The 18,799-nt window shown below is 37.5% G+C and overlaps 1 protein-coding gene across 4 annotated transcripts in view; it reads left to right on the top strand.

Annotated features, from left to right (window-relative positions):
- The window catches only part of dpyda (dihydropyrimidine dehydrogenase a), a 172,490-nt gene that overhangs the window by 134,515 nt on the left and 19,176 nt on the right, over positions 1-18,799 (top strand). For all 4 annotated transcript variants that reach the window (XM_079601495.1, XM_079601497.1, XM_079601499.1 and 1 more), the window contains one exon: positions 12,346-12,488. In XM_079601495.1, coding sequence (XP_079457621.1) covers positions 12,346-12,488 — 143 coding nt within the window. The remainder of the gene's footprint in view (positions 1-12,345; positions 12,489-18,799) is intronic.

The raw sequence follows: 18,799 nt of genomic DNA, 5'->3' as shown, positions 1-18,799 counted from the left end.
GTGTGTGTATACCGGTATGTGTATGTTTGTTTGTGTGTTTGAACAGATTGACAAGGGCCAGAGTCTGTCTTATCTGCTAGCCTCCTATCCATATCTTCCACTATTTCATTCTCATACAACCCCTGAAAACCAGGGAAAAAGGTGCATTGGTTTTGGAGACAAGAACTGGGCTAGCCGAGGTGCAACATTAAAAATTAATCGTGAAACTATTGCAGCAGTATTTTATGTAAGCAGAACTACTCAATGTCATCTTTTTCCCATTTAAGCTGTGGCAGTTTGCAGCCCGGTGACATCCCCCATGAGCGGAGCCGGCCCCCGACCTGCAAGGGTCTCCCTGGCTCCACCCACCAAACATCCATCACCCTCCGCTCTGACTGCAGGCCTACGAGCTGCCAGCGCTAACGCTGCCAACAGCTTGGAAACAAATATACCTATGATGTACTGCTGTTCGCCAGGGCTTTAGCCGCAGTGCTTAAATTTTAAAGGGGACGTCTCATGGAAAAACTGATTTGCTGTTGTGGAAACAGTTTGAAGTACTATGCAGTGCCTCAAATACCTTGCACAGTCATCAGCTCATTAACATGTGACCGCACACGCAGGGGTTAAATTGGGATTTTGAAGTGGTGATACTGGTACTCTAAGCAAGATATGGCATGACCTGACTCCCAATACCCCAAAAAGTTTATATACGTTGTAGTACGTTGAAACCCTCTTTTACGATAGAACATGAAATTAAATTAAAGTTAAAGCCAGCTAATGTTAAAGGAACACTCCACTTTTTTTGGAAATAGGCTCATTTTCCAACTCCCCTAGAGTTAAACAGTTTTACCGTTTTCGAATCCATTCAGCCGATCTCCGGTTCTGCCGGTAGCACTTTTAGCATAACTTAGCATAGATCATTGAATCTGATTAGACCGTTAGCATCTCTCTCAAAAAAATGACCAAAGAGTTTATATATTTTTCGTATTTAAAACTCGACTCTTTTGTAGTTACATCGTGTACTAAGACCGACAGAAAATTAAAAGTTGCGATTTTCTTGGCCAATATGTATTACGTAATAATCAAGGAACTGTGCTGCCGTACCATGGGTGCAGCAGGCGCAATGATATTACGCAGCACCCGAAAATAGTCCCCAGCTTAGTAACTTCCAACGTGACGGCATTAAGTTTGTAATATCATTGCCCTGCTGTTACGGCAGCACAGTTCCTTGATTATTACGCAGGAATGAGAGTATAGTTCCTAGTCATATCGGCCTAGAAAATCGCAACTTTTCATTTTCTGTCGGTCTTATTACACGATGTAACCACAGAAGAGTCAAGTTTTAAATGGGAAAAATATTGAAACTCTTTGGTAATTTTTTTGAGAGAGATGCTAACGGTCTAATCAGATTCAATGATCTATGCTAAGCTATGCTAAGTGCTACCGCCGGACCCGGAGATCAGCTGAATGGATTAGAAAACGGTAAAATTGTTACCGGGGAGTTGGAAAATGAGCCTATTTCCAAAAAAAGTGGCATGTACCTTTAAAGGTACACAATGTAATTTTTCACCACTAGAGGTTGTTTATTCAAAACGAAGGCATAGCTTGATGACGCCTTGATTTCGCGCAATCATGGGACTCGGGCAGAAATCACATTCATATTCATGACCAGTAATGTATTAAAGCCGAAAAAAAATGGAAATCGAGGGTAACGCGGGCATGATGTCATTGATTGGCGACGGACGGACATAGTCCGTGTTCTGGTTAAAACTTCTTATTTCTCTGAATTTAAACATTCTTAGAAACATTAGGGATAATCTAAGTACACAAATCAACAAAATATATTGTTCAAAACATTGTTCTAGTGGCTTTTGTATATTTTGATCCAAAAATATTACATAGTGTGCCTTTAACAATGAGAAGCTTACTGTGAAGTATTACCTATTACCTAAATATATGAATGGCTAAAATTAGTGCATGTGTGTTTGGGAGAGATAAATTGTTCATGTAAGTTATCAGAAAGTGATTTTATGTGTAGTCATTTTGTCCTTACCTGCAGCGAAGACCTCAAAGCGTTAGATTAGACTTAAGCTTCAGGATGAAGAGCTGTGGTTCACATGCTGTTTCTGAGCCAAATAACTACCTCTTATCTGTAGTGATTGTAGTTATTTAACCCATTTGTGTAAACACACATTGTCCTCGTAGGAAGAGACACACATACACACTTCACAGTCTCTCCGAGAGTGTGTTTGTGTGTGTTACAGCTGATAGTGATCATATACCTGTGAGATCACAGGCTCTGACTTTTATTCACAGACAACCCGCCACACTTTTCATGCACAACACACACGCTCATGCTGAACGCATAAACGAACACTCTCACATTTACATTTAGTGCTCTTCTGACAGAACACACTGCTTTTTTAAAGTGCAGTACTGTATAAATAGACATGGAAAACATATTTTTCAGACTGAATGAATGGCAAAGATAATGATGCTTTAGAAAAACAAACACTGTACTGAAAACCACCCAAACTTAGAGAAATCCAACATGAAATATTAATCCAAAATAACATTTCTCTACTTCTCAGACAAAACATGGTCCTTGTTATTGGAGTGTTTTACGGTATAGTAAAGTGTATTACAGTACAGTGGTACTGATAGTTTCAATATTTGTGTTGGCATGTGTATTACTACAGTGTGATGGTACCTGGATTCGTAACTCTTGGTTTAGAGTTATCGTTCAACAGACTGCAGTGTAGTTTGTGTTCATACAGTGAGTACATTGTAAGCTGCTTCATAACTAGCTTTCTGTAAGCTACTCATAAACTAAAGTACAGTAGTTCCGTACAGTCAAGCTCCATTTTTAAGTTTAATATTCTTGTTTTATTTTATTATTTTTTGGAAGTATGACTGATTTTTTTCATTAGCTTTTATTTTATTTTAGCCCTATATTAGAGTGTGTTTTCCCCTTAACTTTGCTTTTATATTTTTATTTATTTTATTTTTATTTTATTTTTTTATAATGGTCTGTGTTTACTTAATCATCATCATAATGCATTCTCACATAATTTATTTAATTAACATTTTTAATTGGAAAGCCTATTAGTATAGTACAGTATAGTATATAGTATAGTATTTTATATTCCCACACAGCCACAAAACATAAAAATACATTTTAAGGCTTGAATTTTAAGGCCTCGTTCAATCTTTGGTCCCGCTGACCTACCAAACTAAAGTTTTTTTAAACCACCCTCACTTTTTGCAAGTCAAATTTTCCATTTAATGGATTTTAGATTCACTCCAGAGTGTCTGTATGTGGCTTGTAGCGACTGACAATTAAAAGTGCTCTGGGGAGGTTCCTTTCAATAGCTGAGCTGAGCGCTGAGACGTGTGTACGTGTGTGTGTTTGTGCGAGTATTGACCTTTCTGAGAGTGCATTAGCACAGTGTCATGGAGTGGGTGGAATCAGGGCCCCTTTGAGAGCTGCAGGATGTGGCCATGGATGTGTTTGCCTGTCTGCCTACCGTTTTCAGAGAGAGAGAGAGAGAATGTATCACTCGGTTGTTCCCATGAGATACCCTCACTGTGTCAGTTATGCCCCTCTACTACTTTTTCACTTCTTTTAAAGGGGTAGTTCAATCAAAAAATGAATACGCTGTCATTGTTTACTCACCCGTAGGCTATGTTGTTCCAAACCTTTCTACCTTCTGTGGAAATCAAATTTTTTAAAGGATATCCTAACAACTTATTCCAATATAATGAATAAGTGAATGAGGACTGAAGCCACCAAGCTTTAAAATGACCCCCCAAAAAAGTGCAATTAAAGTATCATAAAACTGGTCTGTATGGCAAACAATTCTAACAAGTTCAGTTTACTTAAAGGGATAGTTCATCCTAAAATGAAAATCATTTACTCACCCTGGTGTTGTTCTAATGAAGTATGCTGTTCCTTTTTATTTTGGACCACAACAGGAGACATTTTAAAAACTCGTCCATTTAAATGGCAGTGAATAGCGACCATCATCAAGCTTTTAAAAAACGATTACAGAGTGGTCCCATGCAACACGTGTCTCATATTCCAAATGTTCTGGGGACTTGCGATAGGGTTTGGTAAAAGACAAACCAAAATTGAATGTTGAATTGACTGCGCATTCATGAGACTCTTTTGGCACTACATTAAATAATATTATTCTCAACATGGATTTTTAAGTAAACTGAACTTGCTCAGAAAAAAAAAACATTTTGATGTTGTTTTTCATTTAAAAGCTGTCTTTGGCATGTTCATGAGAGAAGTACAGTAGTAATGTCCGATTTGTAAATGAATCATTCTTTGGAGTCGGATCTGTTGCCAAACCGATCTGAATGATTTGTTCATGAATCTAATTGTTTTTGTTCTCTAGTTTAACTTAGAGGGATAGTTCACCCAAAAAATTAAAATTCTGTTATTAATTACTCACCCTCATGTCGTTCTAAACTCGGATGAAGATATTTTTGATGAAATCTGAGAACTTTCCGTATGTGCATATAAAAGCCATCTATTCATCATATAAAGCGATCGAGTCTCTTCAGAAAATTTGGACTAAACCGCTCAATTCATATGGATTAGTTTAACGATCTCATTATGAACTTTTTGAAGCATCAAATTGGTATTTGTGTAGCTGTCTATGAAGGGACAGAAAGCTCTCAGATTTCATCAAAAAAATCTTCATTTGTGTTCCGGAGATGAACGAAAGTCTTACGAGTTTGGAACGACGGGTGAGAAATGAATGACATAATTTTCATTTTTGGGTGAAACTATCCCTTTAATGATGCAATGATTCAAAATGACTGAAAGCAGTTTACAGCTTACTGGAGGAGAATATATTATATTATGAATAAGACTTAAATTTGGGTCTGTTTGTCATACAAAATTATCATGACTTCATATTCATAATATAATATATTCTCCTCCAGTAAGTCATAGTATCGCACAAGTCATATGGTCCTGGTTTCACAGACAGGGCTTTTTTGTTCAATTAAGACTTTTAAGTAGCTTTTATAAATGTGCCTTAGAAACAAACATTACTGGTGTGCATCTTGAGACAAAACAATGTCCCTGAAATATTTCGAGATCTGTCAATGCAAGTTGCTTTCATTTAAAACATCTCAAACATGTATTTTAGTCTGGGACTAGACTTATGCCTTGTCTGTGAAACCAGGGAATGGATTACTTGTACTGTATTAAACCTTAATGGTGTTTTTTGTCATTTTGCAGCCTGACGGTCTTTATTCACTTTTACTATATTGAAAAGAGTAGATTCATATGGATTTGGAAGGGTGATTTTTTTTTTTTTTTTTTGGTTATTCCTTCAACATTTTATGTACCACTAAGATTTTATTCCTCCAACCCTCAGAGAAAACACACCTGTGCATCGGTTTCTAACCCCTGGAGCTCCAATCTCACCTCATCTTTTCCCAACATACCCATAATGCCTCATTCTACGTGCCTGTTGTGGTGATTGTCATGCTGGAGGTAACAGAAGCGTGATCTTTCTGTAATGACAGTGAGAGAACGCCGCTCGTCTCCCGGCACGTTTGAGCGCCGCGGTCACCCGCTGTACGTTCAGCCACATTACCGTCAAATGCAAAAGCTCACACTCCGAGTACACACTGCTTTCGTTTACTAGTTAAACAATCCTCCGAGAGTTTCGACACAGATGCGGCGCCGCATAAAGAAGAAATACAGTCCCAGTTCTGAGTCTGTGGTTCTCGCTCAGGTCATAAATGCAGCGTCTGTGTGAGAGGGGCTCTTGGGAAATATGTCGAGTTTTGTTTGCTTGTGTTTTTCTTTTTGCTTTTTCTTTGTATTTGCATCTAGCTAGATCAGTGCATCACCTCCTGCTTGGTGCGTACGGAGCAGGGGATGATATGGTAAAGATGCAGGGAGCTCTCGGCTGTTTAATTCGTGGCCTGCCGTGTTGGACAGAGCACAGTACGGTAGGTCTGATTAATTAAATTCGCCTCGCTCAGGACGGATTTCTCACCGCTGTCAAGATTTCAATTTTATGTTAAATATTCTCTAAAGGGCAGGCCCTTAAATCTTATGGGCGGGCAGCGGCAGTGGGCTGTGAACATAACCATAGGCTAACTGCTAATGATAAGAACACACACCAGAAGAGGCATCTATAACCCACTCGCTGAATTAGATTGCCAATCACTCCTGAGTCCATCGACCCAGTAAAGGACCAAACGGTCAAACATGAGCTTGAGACATATCAGCGTGTCAAATAGATGTCTTATTCATCATAAACTTATTTGTTAGGTTAAATTAAGTAGCTTAAAGGGTTATAACGTGTAACTAAAGGGAATAATAATACGTACACGCTACCGTTCAAAAGTGTTTTTGAAAGTCTTATGCGCACCAAGGCTGCATTTATTTCAAAAATACAGTAAAATTTGTAACGCTTTGAATTTTACATATTATTACAATTCAAAATAACTTTGTCTATTCTTGTTCCATTCTTGTTCTATTATAATATATTGGAAATTTTAATTTATTCTTATGATGCAAAGCTGAATTTTCAGCATCATTACTCCACAGTCTTCAGTGTCACATGATCCTTCAGAAATCATTCTAAAATGCTGAATTGCTGCTCAAAAAACAATGTATTATTATTATTAATGTTGAAAACACCTTCATATATTTTTTGTGGAAAGTGTGATAAAAAATAAATTTGGGGTTAAAAAAATAGCATTTATTTAAAATATATATATTGTAACAATGTTTAGGCTACTGTAATTTTTTTGCCTTGCAGAATGAAAGTATTACTAACTAACTCCAAACTTTTGAATGGTGGTGTACATTACATATATTATACTATGATACCGTTAAGTCTGAAAATCTGACTCCATGTTGAAAATATGGGTTTCAAAATCGAATTTAAACCTGGAAATAATCATCTTAATATTGAATATTGAAAATATCATGAACATTTAGCGGTATCTGCAGAAGAGCTTTTTTATAATCAGTGATCGATAAATATATCTTTGTGATTATGCAGCGGCGTAAGTGATTTCAGTGCATGCTTTGTCCTCATTTGCATCATAATTGGATTAGTATTAAATAGGTGGGGAATTTAGAACAGGTTACAGTACATGGCTTCGCACATCTAAAAGTAATAATGAGTAGTTTAAGCGTTAATTACAGCACATCATCCGCCCCCATACCTTACTTTGTGAGCTGGTTTTTATAATTACAAAAACCTGCTTTGATTAGAGGTAACAACGGTGTATTAACGTGTACCGTAACTTTTCAGATTTTTGCAACATGATGTTGTTAAGATCAGATAAATAAGGGTTGTGTTCTTATTCTACGCAACCTGTACAGGGTTTGTAATTCAGGCATTCAAGCCATAAATAAACATGTTAAACAGGCTATGGTGTTATGTAACATCTGCTTCTATTTGATACGTTTCATTTCGTCCTTACGCATCCCAGATAGTTGAACAATAACTTACAATGTATAATCGTCTGCAAAATGCATGCATTTAATTGTGAAGCATAATCATATTTAAAATTAAAATAAATAATGCTGAAAAAAATATTTGAAGGGAAAAGGCATTTGGGTGGGTGGGGGTGGGGGGTTCACACAAATGTCACAACTGAAAGTGTGATATGGCTTTTATTCAACAGTAATACGAGAATTTAATATTGGATATCTTACATTTTAGATACAATATGCCAAATTATTTAGTCTGTTTTTGTGTGAACGTGAAAATGGTTACAAAAGAAAAGCTTTGAAACCGCCTCAGCCATTATGTTGGGGGAAAGGCACTTTTAAAAGTAATGTGTTGCAATATTGTATAACTCCCTAAAAAAGTAACTAAGTTATTAGTTACTTTTTTATGGAAAGTAATATGTTGCGCTCTGTATCTTCCAGGCGCATGCAGTTGTTGTTTTTTCTTTCTTCTTTTTTACAGAGAACTTAACCACTATTAACATACATCTTCATTTTCTTTTAAAAACACATTGAGAATATTATTATATTTTTACCACTCCTGTCCTGGCACAGGGGTTAGACTGTTCCCGTGTACGCACGAGTGCACATGTCATGGTGACAATGTTATGGAGAAGAGAGAGAATTTTAATTCAGTTGTTTAAAAAAAATTAAGCTAATTCATTCAACTGAAAAGTAATGTGAAATATTTATGTGTAAATGTATGTGTTCAGTTACTCATTACATCAAAATAGTAATATGATTACATAATGCACGTTGCTTTTCATGCGTCCAACAGTGTCCATTATATAGTAGAGACGCCCAGCATTCTGACCAGATCTCTGAATTATGCATCAGCCCCTGACCACTAGATAGTACGCAATGATACCAGAAACAGTTTCCATAGTGTCACACACAAAAGGCCATGTAGTGTATACTTTAAGGAGTGCTCTGCCTTTGCAGGTTCATAAACACACTTTATTTTTTATGTATTTTTTATTTTGCATCATTGTAACCTGCATCGAGGTAAATTCCTTGATGATCTTGACTTGGGATGTAATGTTTACAAATAATTTGAGTATTTTTGTTGCAGTGTGCTATCCGTGTTCAGTGTGTCAGCCGATGTTTTTGAGGCTGGCGTCGCCGTTTTCCGCAGATTCTGGCACGTTACTTTGTTTAATCGGATAATTGTATAAATGTAATGCCATCATTTCATCAAAGAGAAAAGGTGAACTGATGACATTTTCTCAAATGTCAGAGTTATCTTAAGTCTTTTATTACATCACATTTAAACGAGGACACATTCGCCATCTCCTGATGCTATTATTGTAACATACAATCAGGTATTCATAGAAATTCCTTATTATACTAATGTGACTGTCAGGAAAGACAGCGGATGGGTCCGTCAGGGTGATCAGGTGTGGGGTTTGTGTGGCCAAACAAACCAGAATTATCATTTTGAACTAGATTTTTACATTTTATGAAGATGTAGTTATTGTCTGTGCAAAATCTCTCACACTGTATGTTGTGATGGACAACTATTGTAGTTGTCTGATCTGTTTGCTCTGCAAAGCGTTCTTGATCTCTATTTTGTCTAGTTTTCTATTCAAAATATTTGAACATCCTTAAAACAAGATCAGTTTAATTATATTTATTTATTTAATTCATTTTTATTTAAATTATATTCAAAGAATTTTGTTCTGAGAAAAAAAAAATTTCCCCCTCTTAAAACCAAAGAGTTGTGAGGTTTGTGTTTAAAACAAGACAAAACAAATGACCAATTAATTCTCAAAAACAATCTTATGCAATTTTGCTTCTCGCATGCATTTTCTAAATTAAAGTTCTTTATTTGGATATTTTACCAGAAAACAAGACAAAAATGCTGATTTATTTATTTCTTTTTTTGCTTAGTATCTTGTTGCTAAGTGGTTTTGGCATGTTGCTATATGGTTTCCAGTGGCAGAAAATTATCCCATAATTTACTCACCCTAAAGCCATCCTAGGTATATACCCTGGCTCTTCCAAGCTTTATAATGGGAGGGAATGGTACCTTAGATTTTAAAGCCCAAAAAAAGCACATCATCCATCATAAAAGTAATCCATACTGCTCCAGGGGGTTAATAAAGGCCTTCTGAAGCAAAGCGATGGACAGGCAACCCCCGGCCTAGCGCGCTGCCAATGATGCTAGTGATAATGATTTCTCGTGTTCTGGATGGTTTCTTACTGGCCTAAGTCAAAGAAGTCCACACTTAAGTTTATATGGTATTCTACTGTTTCTCTAGATGGGGCTCAAGTCTCTCTACATATTCTCTACAAGTTCTCTACATATACAGCATGGTATAATAAATGATCTGTGGGGTATTTTGAGCTGAAACTTCAGACACATTCTGTGGACACCTGAGACTTATATTACATCTTGTAAAAAGGGGCATAATAGGTCCTCTTTAAAAAAAATTAAGTAGCATTTATGCCTATAGTGCAAACAGTGTGTGTTTAATATTTAGAGTTAGAGGTCTGTTCAAATCCCTAACCCAAAGAATGACCGAAAGTAATAGTGAAGCATCACTTGCTGTCGCAAATACCATTAATTATGGAAATCTGAATATATATATATATATATATATATATATATATATATATATATATATATATATATATATATATATATATATATATATATATATATATATATATATATGGAAGACGAATATTTATGGCAAACCCAGTGGAGCTCGGCCGTTCTCTGTGAGCATTACCCATTAGTCATTAACACAGTTTGATAATGATGGGTGTGCATGTTTGACGTCTCATGCCTTCAAGCTCCTGCTTTTCATCTATATTTTCATCTCTTTCGCCGTGACTTCTAATTCCTCTCACATCTGATTCCACATTTCAGTTTCATCCCCAAAATACAGATTCGTGCAACCTTTCTGTGTCAATAACTTATGTTCTTCTGAAACAAATGAACAGCTCTTGTATATTTCCTCAGCTTCAATTACCATTCCCAGCATTCTGTGTGTGTGTGTGTGTACGCTTGAGGGAGTTAGACAGGATGTTCATTATCATACCATAGGTCAGGTCTGTGTGTATTTCCCTAATTGCCTCTCCTTGTACGTGATTTTTTTTTTTCTCCTATTGCCTTTCTTCTTCTTGTTTGATGATGCCAAATTCCTGGCCTCAGTGTCCTGCCTGATTCCTCCGTACATCCGTCTGTGCTCAGAATTATTCATCGGAATAGCAGGTGTGACGTGCAGCGTTTTAGCAAGCGCCTCGGACTCACCAGAGATGAGAAGCTCCCCCCCCCCCATCCCGCAAACACAGACCCTCTAGTGACCCGCCGACGGTTTCTGCAAGACTAACCATGACAACACGCCACACAACATGCTTCCACATCATATGGAAACAATGAGGCTTGTTGCTTCCCAATAAGAAAACGAGGGTCGCGAAGGAGTTTGACACCATCTGTCAATCTTTCAACGCCCTCCCCTGCTCCATTTTTATTTCTTTTTTGTCCATCAGAGTCTCATAAAAGCATTTTTTCCCCCCATGTGTTTGTAAACAGCTCCGGGGTGACAGGGTTCTACCTGTGGAGAGGCTGCAGTCGCTGAGAGTAGCTCATCCATTTCTAATGCAATTAGAGGTGTCAGTATCTCCTCCTGAGAAGCGCTTCCTGCGTGGCCACTGAATATGGGTCCTCCTTCCATTTAAATCCGCTGGATTAGATTTGAGTGTCAGCTGGCAGACCTGCTAAGTGTCCCCTGACTAAGTAGACTGAAATGTGTGTCAGTATATTACATAGCTTTTCAAATACTCTGTTTTTCATTGGCTTGCGCGCAGAACGTTGTTGCAAAAAAGATGGATCGACTGTCTCAGATGTTTCTCTGGAAATGCGGTAACACGTTTAAGGCCCGTTCACACCAAGGATGATATCTATAAAAAATATAATTCAAAAAATCGTTAAAAATATAAAAACACACACCACAACTGTAACGATGACGTTTCTGCACTTCACTTGGCATTTAAAGATAAGTGATAAGATAAAGATAAGATATTTTGGAAGAATTTGATGAGAAATGTTTGAGATCGTACTATAATCTGACTTTAAATTGCAAATTTTGGTGACTCAGGCTCAGCAAATATGACCACTTTTTTGAGACATTTTTTAGATTTATTAGATAAGACATATTAGATTGCTTATGTCTTTTTCTCGGGATAAAAATCACATATATCCCTTATTTATGTTATGTCGGATGAAGGTGCATCCTGTGTTTGAATCTATTTGCTGCTGTTTCACATGTTCTGTAATATACGTGGAAATGCCGCCATTAACTTTACATGCTTCTTCAGAGAAGATCGACTGAGACGGTGTTCCTTTAACGCGAGTCCTCCGTATCATTAATAAGGGTCATTTAGCGTGTGGGAGAGAGCGCTGGCCCGCGCTCTTTGTCTTTAGTGACACCAGCGCCAAATGAGGAGAGACAATGTCTCCCACTGATCAATGAGGGGAAAAAAGGCTGCCAGTGAAATGAAGTTAAATCTAATGTGATAAACGGCCCCGTCTGTCAGCGGGATCAGATCAGAGGTTTTAATTTTATTCAAGACATTGCGGCTCAGGTAAATAAATAAAGGGTGTAATGTAAGGAGGCACAGCGCTCCCTAGAGAATCTCAGCCTGAAAATTTAGAGGATGAGATGCCGTTTAACGAAGATAATTTATGTCTGCTGTAGTCCTTCCACCTGAGATCTGAGATCTTGGACAATGTCCAGATCACACTGGACATTATTATTATTTATTTTTATCCATCTATAAAAGTAAAAAATGGTTCCAGTGGGTGATGAAATATATATTTATTCATTTTTATAAAAAAAAATTTGCTTGCATCTGTGCAGGAAATGCCATTCGGCCCATCGCATTGCGAGCAGTGTCCGCTATAGCGAAAGCTCTGCCTGGTTTTCCCATTCTGGCCACCGGGGGCATCGACTCTGCAGAGTCCGGATTGCAGTTCCTCCATGCAGGAGCCACAGTGTTACAGGTAAGTGATAGAGGCTGCATCCGACCTGACTGTTGTCATGTGACCTACCAGTGTTAGTTGCACTTTTTCCCATTCATAAATCCTCTCTCGTGGCCTCATGGGATAGTAAACTGTCCATCGTATGCACACTTCAGAAATTCGTCTAAATTAATGAGTCATCTTGATACTCTTTGCCTAGTCTTTTACGAGTACTATGAATTCTGACATACTACTTGTCACATATAGTTTTCGTCTATTATATAGTAAGGAAGTATGCCGATTTCAGATGAAGCCAGAGTCTCTGTCCAAGACAGTGTGCAGTATCAGATCAGGCTGTTATATATTAGCACTTTATTCGTATCAAACAAAAATGCTCTGTAGTGGGCTGAAAAAAGAATCACTTGGTATAATAAGAACAGTTTTATTTTTTCATAAAATGGAAAGCATCCATGTAAGTCAAATATTATCTAATGATGATTTTATATCAATTAGACCACCATAAAAGATCAAACAGGACAAAAAATACTGATAAATTGCAGTAATGATTAAAAAAAAAGATATAAATGTTGTTTTAACAATGTCAATTAAAGGGGTCTGTGGAGAGCAGGACGAGGCACAGGGTCCTATTATGCCCTTTTACGAAGTCTTGATTTTGTTATTGGGGTGTATTAGAATATGCTTTCATGCTTGATTGATCAAAAAAACATTATTTTTCACATATTTTACATTATTACAGCTCCTCTCTCTTTAGTTCTGGTTTCGATGAAGCCCCTCCTTCCGAAATACTAAATATGCTGTTATTGGTTAGCTGGCCCAGTGTGTTGTGATTGGCAGCGCTTAGCGTGTGTTTCGTTAAATGTCCCACCCCTCCATAACCGCGAGTTCTGCTCTAGTGTAAATATAAATGATGGCGGCAATTTCGAACCCAATTCAGACCCTGACAATGTTAACAAACAAGACGAGCATCCAGAACGGATTTCATGCACAGACTTTGCAAGCACGGATTTAACAGGACGTTTCAGAGTGGTATGTTTTTCTTGTACATTATATTAGGTACGATGTTTTCCTCCATTTAATCATGATATTTGTTGGAAAACTATGGTTATACAAACAGTAATCGATCACAAAAACATGGTTATTTTTCCTAAGGGGCGGTGAACAGCCTTACATAAGCGAGAGTTTACAAAAGCTGTAGTAAACAACACTATATCAACACTAATGTTGGCTAGCAGGCGAGCGTAGCAACAACATAAAACGTATAATTAGAACTGTAAATAGAAAACGCAACTACAAACAACAGATTGACAATGTGGAAACTCTTCCATTTCAGGAGAAGATTTTGTGTGTAGCCTACATCGTGGTTCTGGAAGCTGTTCTTATAAAATGTGCAGCGCACCGATAAACATCAGGATTATAATGTTCAGGAACAGTGTTTAAAATACATTTGAACCACTCTAAGCTCGTCAGCCAAATGAGGTGTGGACAAAACAGTGTATCTTTGACATATCAGCAGCTCATCCTGGCCTCGTCCTCATTTCTGCGTATTCCGTGGGCGGGGATTATTTAAATGAGGAACATTATGACTTCATAAAGCCCTGAAAAATCGTGTTGTAGTCCAAACGAGCCGTTCATTGTAGTTCATGGAAAGTGGATTCTGTTAATGTCCCCCTGTGGTGAAAATCAAGCTTTTAATGTTGTTTAATATGTTTTTAATATGCTTTAAGACCAACCATGTGCAAATTCATGTCAGCACCAGTTATTTTCTCCTTAAAAGTGCCGTGAACTAAAAGCGGTTTGAAAGCGCTGGTGTTTCTGACGTCACAAACTACCTTTAACCAATCAGGTGACAGGTCAACATGTGATCGTCAACGAGTGGATCTCTGAGCTGAGTGAGTGAGTGGAGGGGGGGCTAATTTGCAGAATCATTGAACCGCGTATACTAAATGAAGCAAGTGTAGAGTTACTGTACATTCAAGCTATTTTAAGGCATGAAGAATTTTTTTAGAAGGAGAAAAAAAATTTAAATATGTAATTTTGGTGATCAAAGATGAGTTTTAAGGGATACAATTATTGACTAGAGCGGAATTTTAAATAAAATATCTTCCTTTGGAGTAGACATTGAGCTTTGTAACCTTACAGATCTTTTTAATGCTCAAACAGCAACATTACACACTATCTAAAGTTGAAAAAGTAAAAAAATCATAATTGCACCCCTTTAAGTTTGATCAAATGTTAAAAAAAAAAGTGTATTAATGCAATAAAGATGCATATTGCACGTCTGATTTTTAATTGTTTACTTTTATATGCAAGATTTTTCTCATTCACTTCAGTATGTTTTGCTTTATTATAGCTTTAATTAACATTAACAAACATTATCATTTCATTAACATTAACAAACATTATAATTACTTTATAAAATACTTAATAGCTCATTAGAACCACAGTGCTGCTCAAACTCATCTTCAGAACCTGGAAGAGAATCTTGCTTTGTTGTGTGACGTCACCATAATTAATAATCTATGCAACTCAAGTCCAAATATGTTTCTAGTTTATGACACAATTTGTCATGGTGCGCATTGTGTGTGTGCATTGATACGCAATTACTTTTAATTGGTATCGTCAGCCCTGCATTTGTCTCAGCTGTATACAAAGTTTTAATTAGAAAACTTTGTTGTAAATGAGATACAGTATAGTTAAGCATAATATTTAGATTGCAGATTGAAAAGTGTTTCTAAACTCTCCACATCATGGCTTGCTTGTGTCTGGGGAGTAATCAAATAGAGAATCTGTATGCAAATTGAATCTCTATCTTTGAATAAATGCATTTACTATTTTTAAAGGTTGATTTAATGTTTCCGTAATGTCTTTCCCTCTCCTACCTGTTCAGTGGGAACACTTGGGATCTGAAGAGCCTTTTTTGCATTCAGACATTTGTCCTTTGAGTTAATATGAAAATTTAATTACAGAATAACTTGGGCTCTTAATAGAATCATAATGCTTTCGATTACAGATCCTCCGCTTTAAAAAGCCGTAATTTGTATTTCATCTTACTCAATATAATCACTATTTGTGATGCTTTTCTTGCTTTGGAAATGTTCCTGCGAGTGATGAAAGAAAATGCGTTTTTGTGTTAATATTTTGGGTTTAGTGGAGGATTAGTGCTGTGAATCGTGGGGTTTGGATCTGGAAGATGAGTTTGTCGAGAACACCCGCTGTGACACGCGTCCTTTCAAACACATCAAAGAGTCTGACTGCTGAGAAACTGCATGCAACACACATCTGTGTGCTTCATCAGCGCCGCCAAAAACTGATTCTGATTGCTGCTTCCTTCGCAGTGTTTTATCCTCGAGGATAAAACCCGCTCAACCGGGCCTGGCTTGGTTTCGTTCCCCGCACGCCTGCCGAATTCAGGTCAGGTCTGGGTCAATGGAGAACGAACCACCTTTTGGTTTAGGAACGGTAGCGGTTGAAAGAATGCGCCGTAATTCGAACTGTTGCAATCAGCGAGACTTGTAGTCGGAACTGAAGGGACTTGGAAGGACTGAATGGGAGAATCAGGCTCTTCAAAAGACACAAAACGTCTCGGTGTAAACACAAACGCTGTAGGCGCTCGCGCTATTGTTTCTAAGCAGACACATCGATTCCACGGCGCATCAAAAGTATTCTCCTAAGAACAAATAATATAATGAAGTCCATTCATATCCTGTATTGATTTCTCCGGATCGAATGGTGTTGAACCTGTGGAGTTTTGACTTTCCTTGGTTATTGAAGACAAGATGTAGGGTATGTTGGAAGCAGAGCCTGATTTATCCCATTAACTAAGAGAACTGCGAAACCGTAAAGATAATCGTGTAGAGCTTCGGTGATACCTGCAGTCTTTCTGGTGTAAATTTCCCTAAAAGTCAAGCAAATGTGTGCAAAAAAAAAGGACAAATCATTCCATTCAAATGATGCACGGCATCCTGGAGAACAGCAGATCCTTTATTAAAATCATAACTCAAAGTTCATGGCTGTGGTTCTTCCACATTCTGCACAGACTGTGATGATGTCAGATACACCAGCAGTGTCGGTCAGATTAGCATTGGGATGTCTAGATTAGCATTGAAAATATTTGTTTTAGAAAATCAGTTTGTTAGGATGATTTATCCCCTTAAAAAATGCTTGTTGAATCGACCTGATTTTACAATTGAGTGATGTCCAAATGTTTTGCAGATTGGTCTGAATCATTTGAGAGAACTGGTTCATGATTCATTTGAAAATTACTAGACTATTTGGATTACAAAAAAATATATATATTTTAGTTGCACATACATCTTATTTTTATAAAACCAAAATAAGATGTGTTAGAAACATTGTAAAAATGCCTACCTGGTGGGTTTTCTGTTTGGCTTCCTAGTTTTTCCCGCTCTTTTCCACCTTACTTTTAAATCGCTTATGAATGTCTGTGCGGCCGTGCGCATTTTACTTTTACTGGCAATTTGGTGGGCGGTGCCGCGGTGGGCGAGTGATGTAATCGGTGTGCGGCTGAACACCGCGTAACACCGACTATCACTGCAAGCCTAATGTCAATATAATGTGCTTTCACAAAAACAATCCTGAAATCCTGACCACACTGCAATGTTTTTGGAATGTCCGAGTTAGTTTTAATATTGCATTTATTGAAATGGTAAAAAAAAAAGTATTTAGCTGCATCCAAAATCACACACTATAGTACTATATTTGGTTTGAGACTTACTTTGTGACAGCTAAATTTAGTATGAATGTGTGTAGTATGAATGAAATTCTGACGTACTACATTTGCCATGTTGTCATGTGACATACGGTGTCAGTTGCGTCGCTTCACCCTCATTCACAACTCCTCTCCCGTGGCCTCATGGGAAAGTAAAGTGTCCATCGTATGCATACTTCAGAATCCCGCAGGAAGTAGTTGGTCATCCGGGTGCTTTTTGCGTACTGTTTTTCGCTCACTATGCATTCGGACATACTACCTGGTGTACTGTTTTTTGCCTACTATAAGTAAGAAAGTATTCGATTTTGAATGCAGCATTTGTGCTTATGTTTGTCTTCAACGATACTGACTTAGTTCACCCAAAAAGAAAAATTCTTTCTTCTGCAGAACACAAAAAAAATGTATATTGGAAAATATTGAGGTCCATATAACAAGCCAAAAAGCAATGAGATATTTTTCAAAGTACTTCTTTTGTGTTTCTCAGAAGAAAGAAAGTCATGCTGTTTTGGAACAATGTGAGGGTAAGTAAATAATGACAGAATTCCTTTGCCTTTAAATGCTTGTTCCTTTTTGTCTTGATTCAAATTACATAGCGTTATTTGACAAACCAGGCGAGCTAATAACCCACATCGCTGAAACGTTACTGGGTTTCTGCGAGCATGTACTTTATTCTACCGCAGCTAATGTGACCCCCTTGTCAATCGATACTCTTTAGTTGATTCATTACCAAATACATCGCTTTGCAATCACCCTGTAGGGGATCCGGGGCTCCTCATGGGGCCGTATTGACTTTCATGTGTGATGATAGTGTAAAAGTAACCTACCTGTGTTTAGCGCCTGTTACTATTCAAGAAAAATCCAAAGATCTTGGAATGCTACTAGCTTAACACAGTCAAATGACTTTCATTTACTGAAGCAATGATGTCAAACGTTCACACTCACGGTGTTGTTGTAAAATGTAATGTCTGCTCCTTTAATAAGATTGGGCTGTTATGATAGATTTTCGCCTGTCATAATGAGACAGTAAAATAGCTGCATTTAGTGGCAGCTGTAGGAGATCAGGACAGCGTTTTCATAGGGAGGTCTTTGGGGGCAATGGAGCAATATTTCACTAATGGCAGAGCTGGTTCAATCTTAATGATCCACACTGTAATTTGGGTCCTTCCCGGTGCATGTAAACAGTTGCGAGCAGCAATAAAGAGACCGTCATCAAGTAGTAAAAATGACTTGTGGCCTAGAAAGCATCAGGATTTTGTAATTTCGTTTCAAACTGCTAAATGTTTCCGTAGAGAGGGGCGTAAAACAAAAGATTTGTCTACAGCAACACAAAGCGAGCTTTCAACAAGCAGCCTGGTTAGAGTCGGCCTCAGAAACTACATTTTTACAAGGTTGCTGTTTGCTTGCAGTTCTAGTACAACGTTCTAGATGTAAAATTCAGAACATGACATACTGTTCACGCATTTAGATAATTGTAGATCAACTTTTAGTTCATTTTATTTTCATGTAATCAAATAAAATGTTATGGAAACATTGTGAAAATTCCTATCTTTTTGGTTTTCTTTAAAGCCCCCCTGTAGTCAATAATTGTATCCCTTAAAACTCA

Source organism: Phoxinus phoxinus (genome assembly GCF_949152265.1).
Source record: "Phoxinus phoxinus genome assembly, chromosome: 24".
Classification (NCBI taxonomy): Eukaryota; Metazoa; Chordata; class Actinopteri; order Cypriniformes; family Leuciscidae; genus Phoxinus; species Phoxinus phoxinus.
The sequence above is the reverse complement of the archived record's forward strand: the minus strand, read 5'-3'. Positions and strand labels throughout refer to the sequence as shown.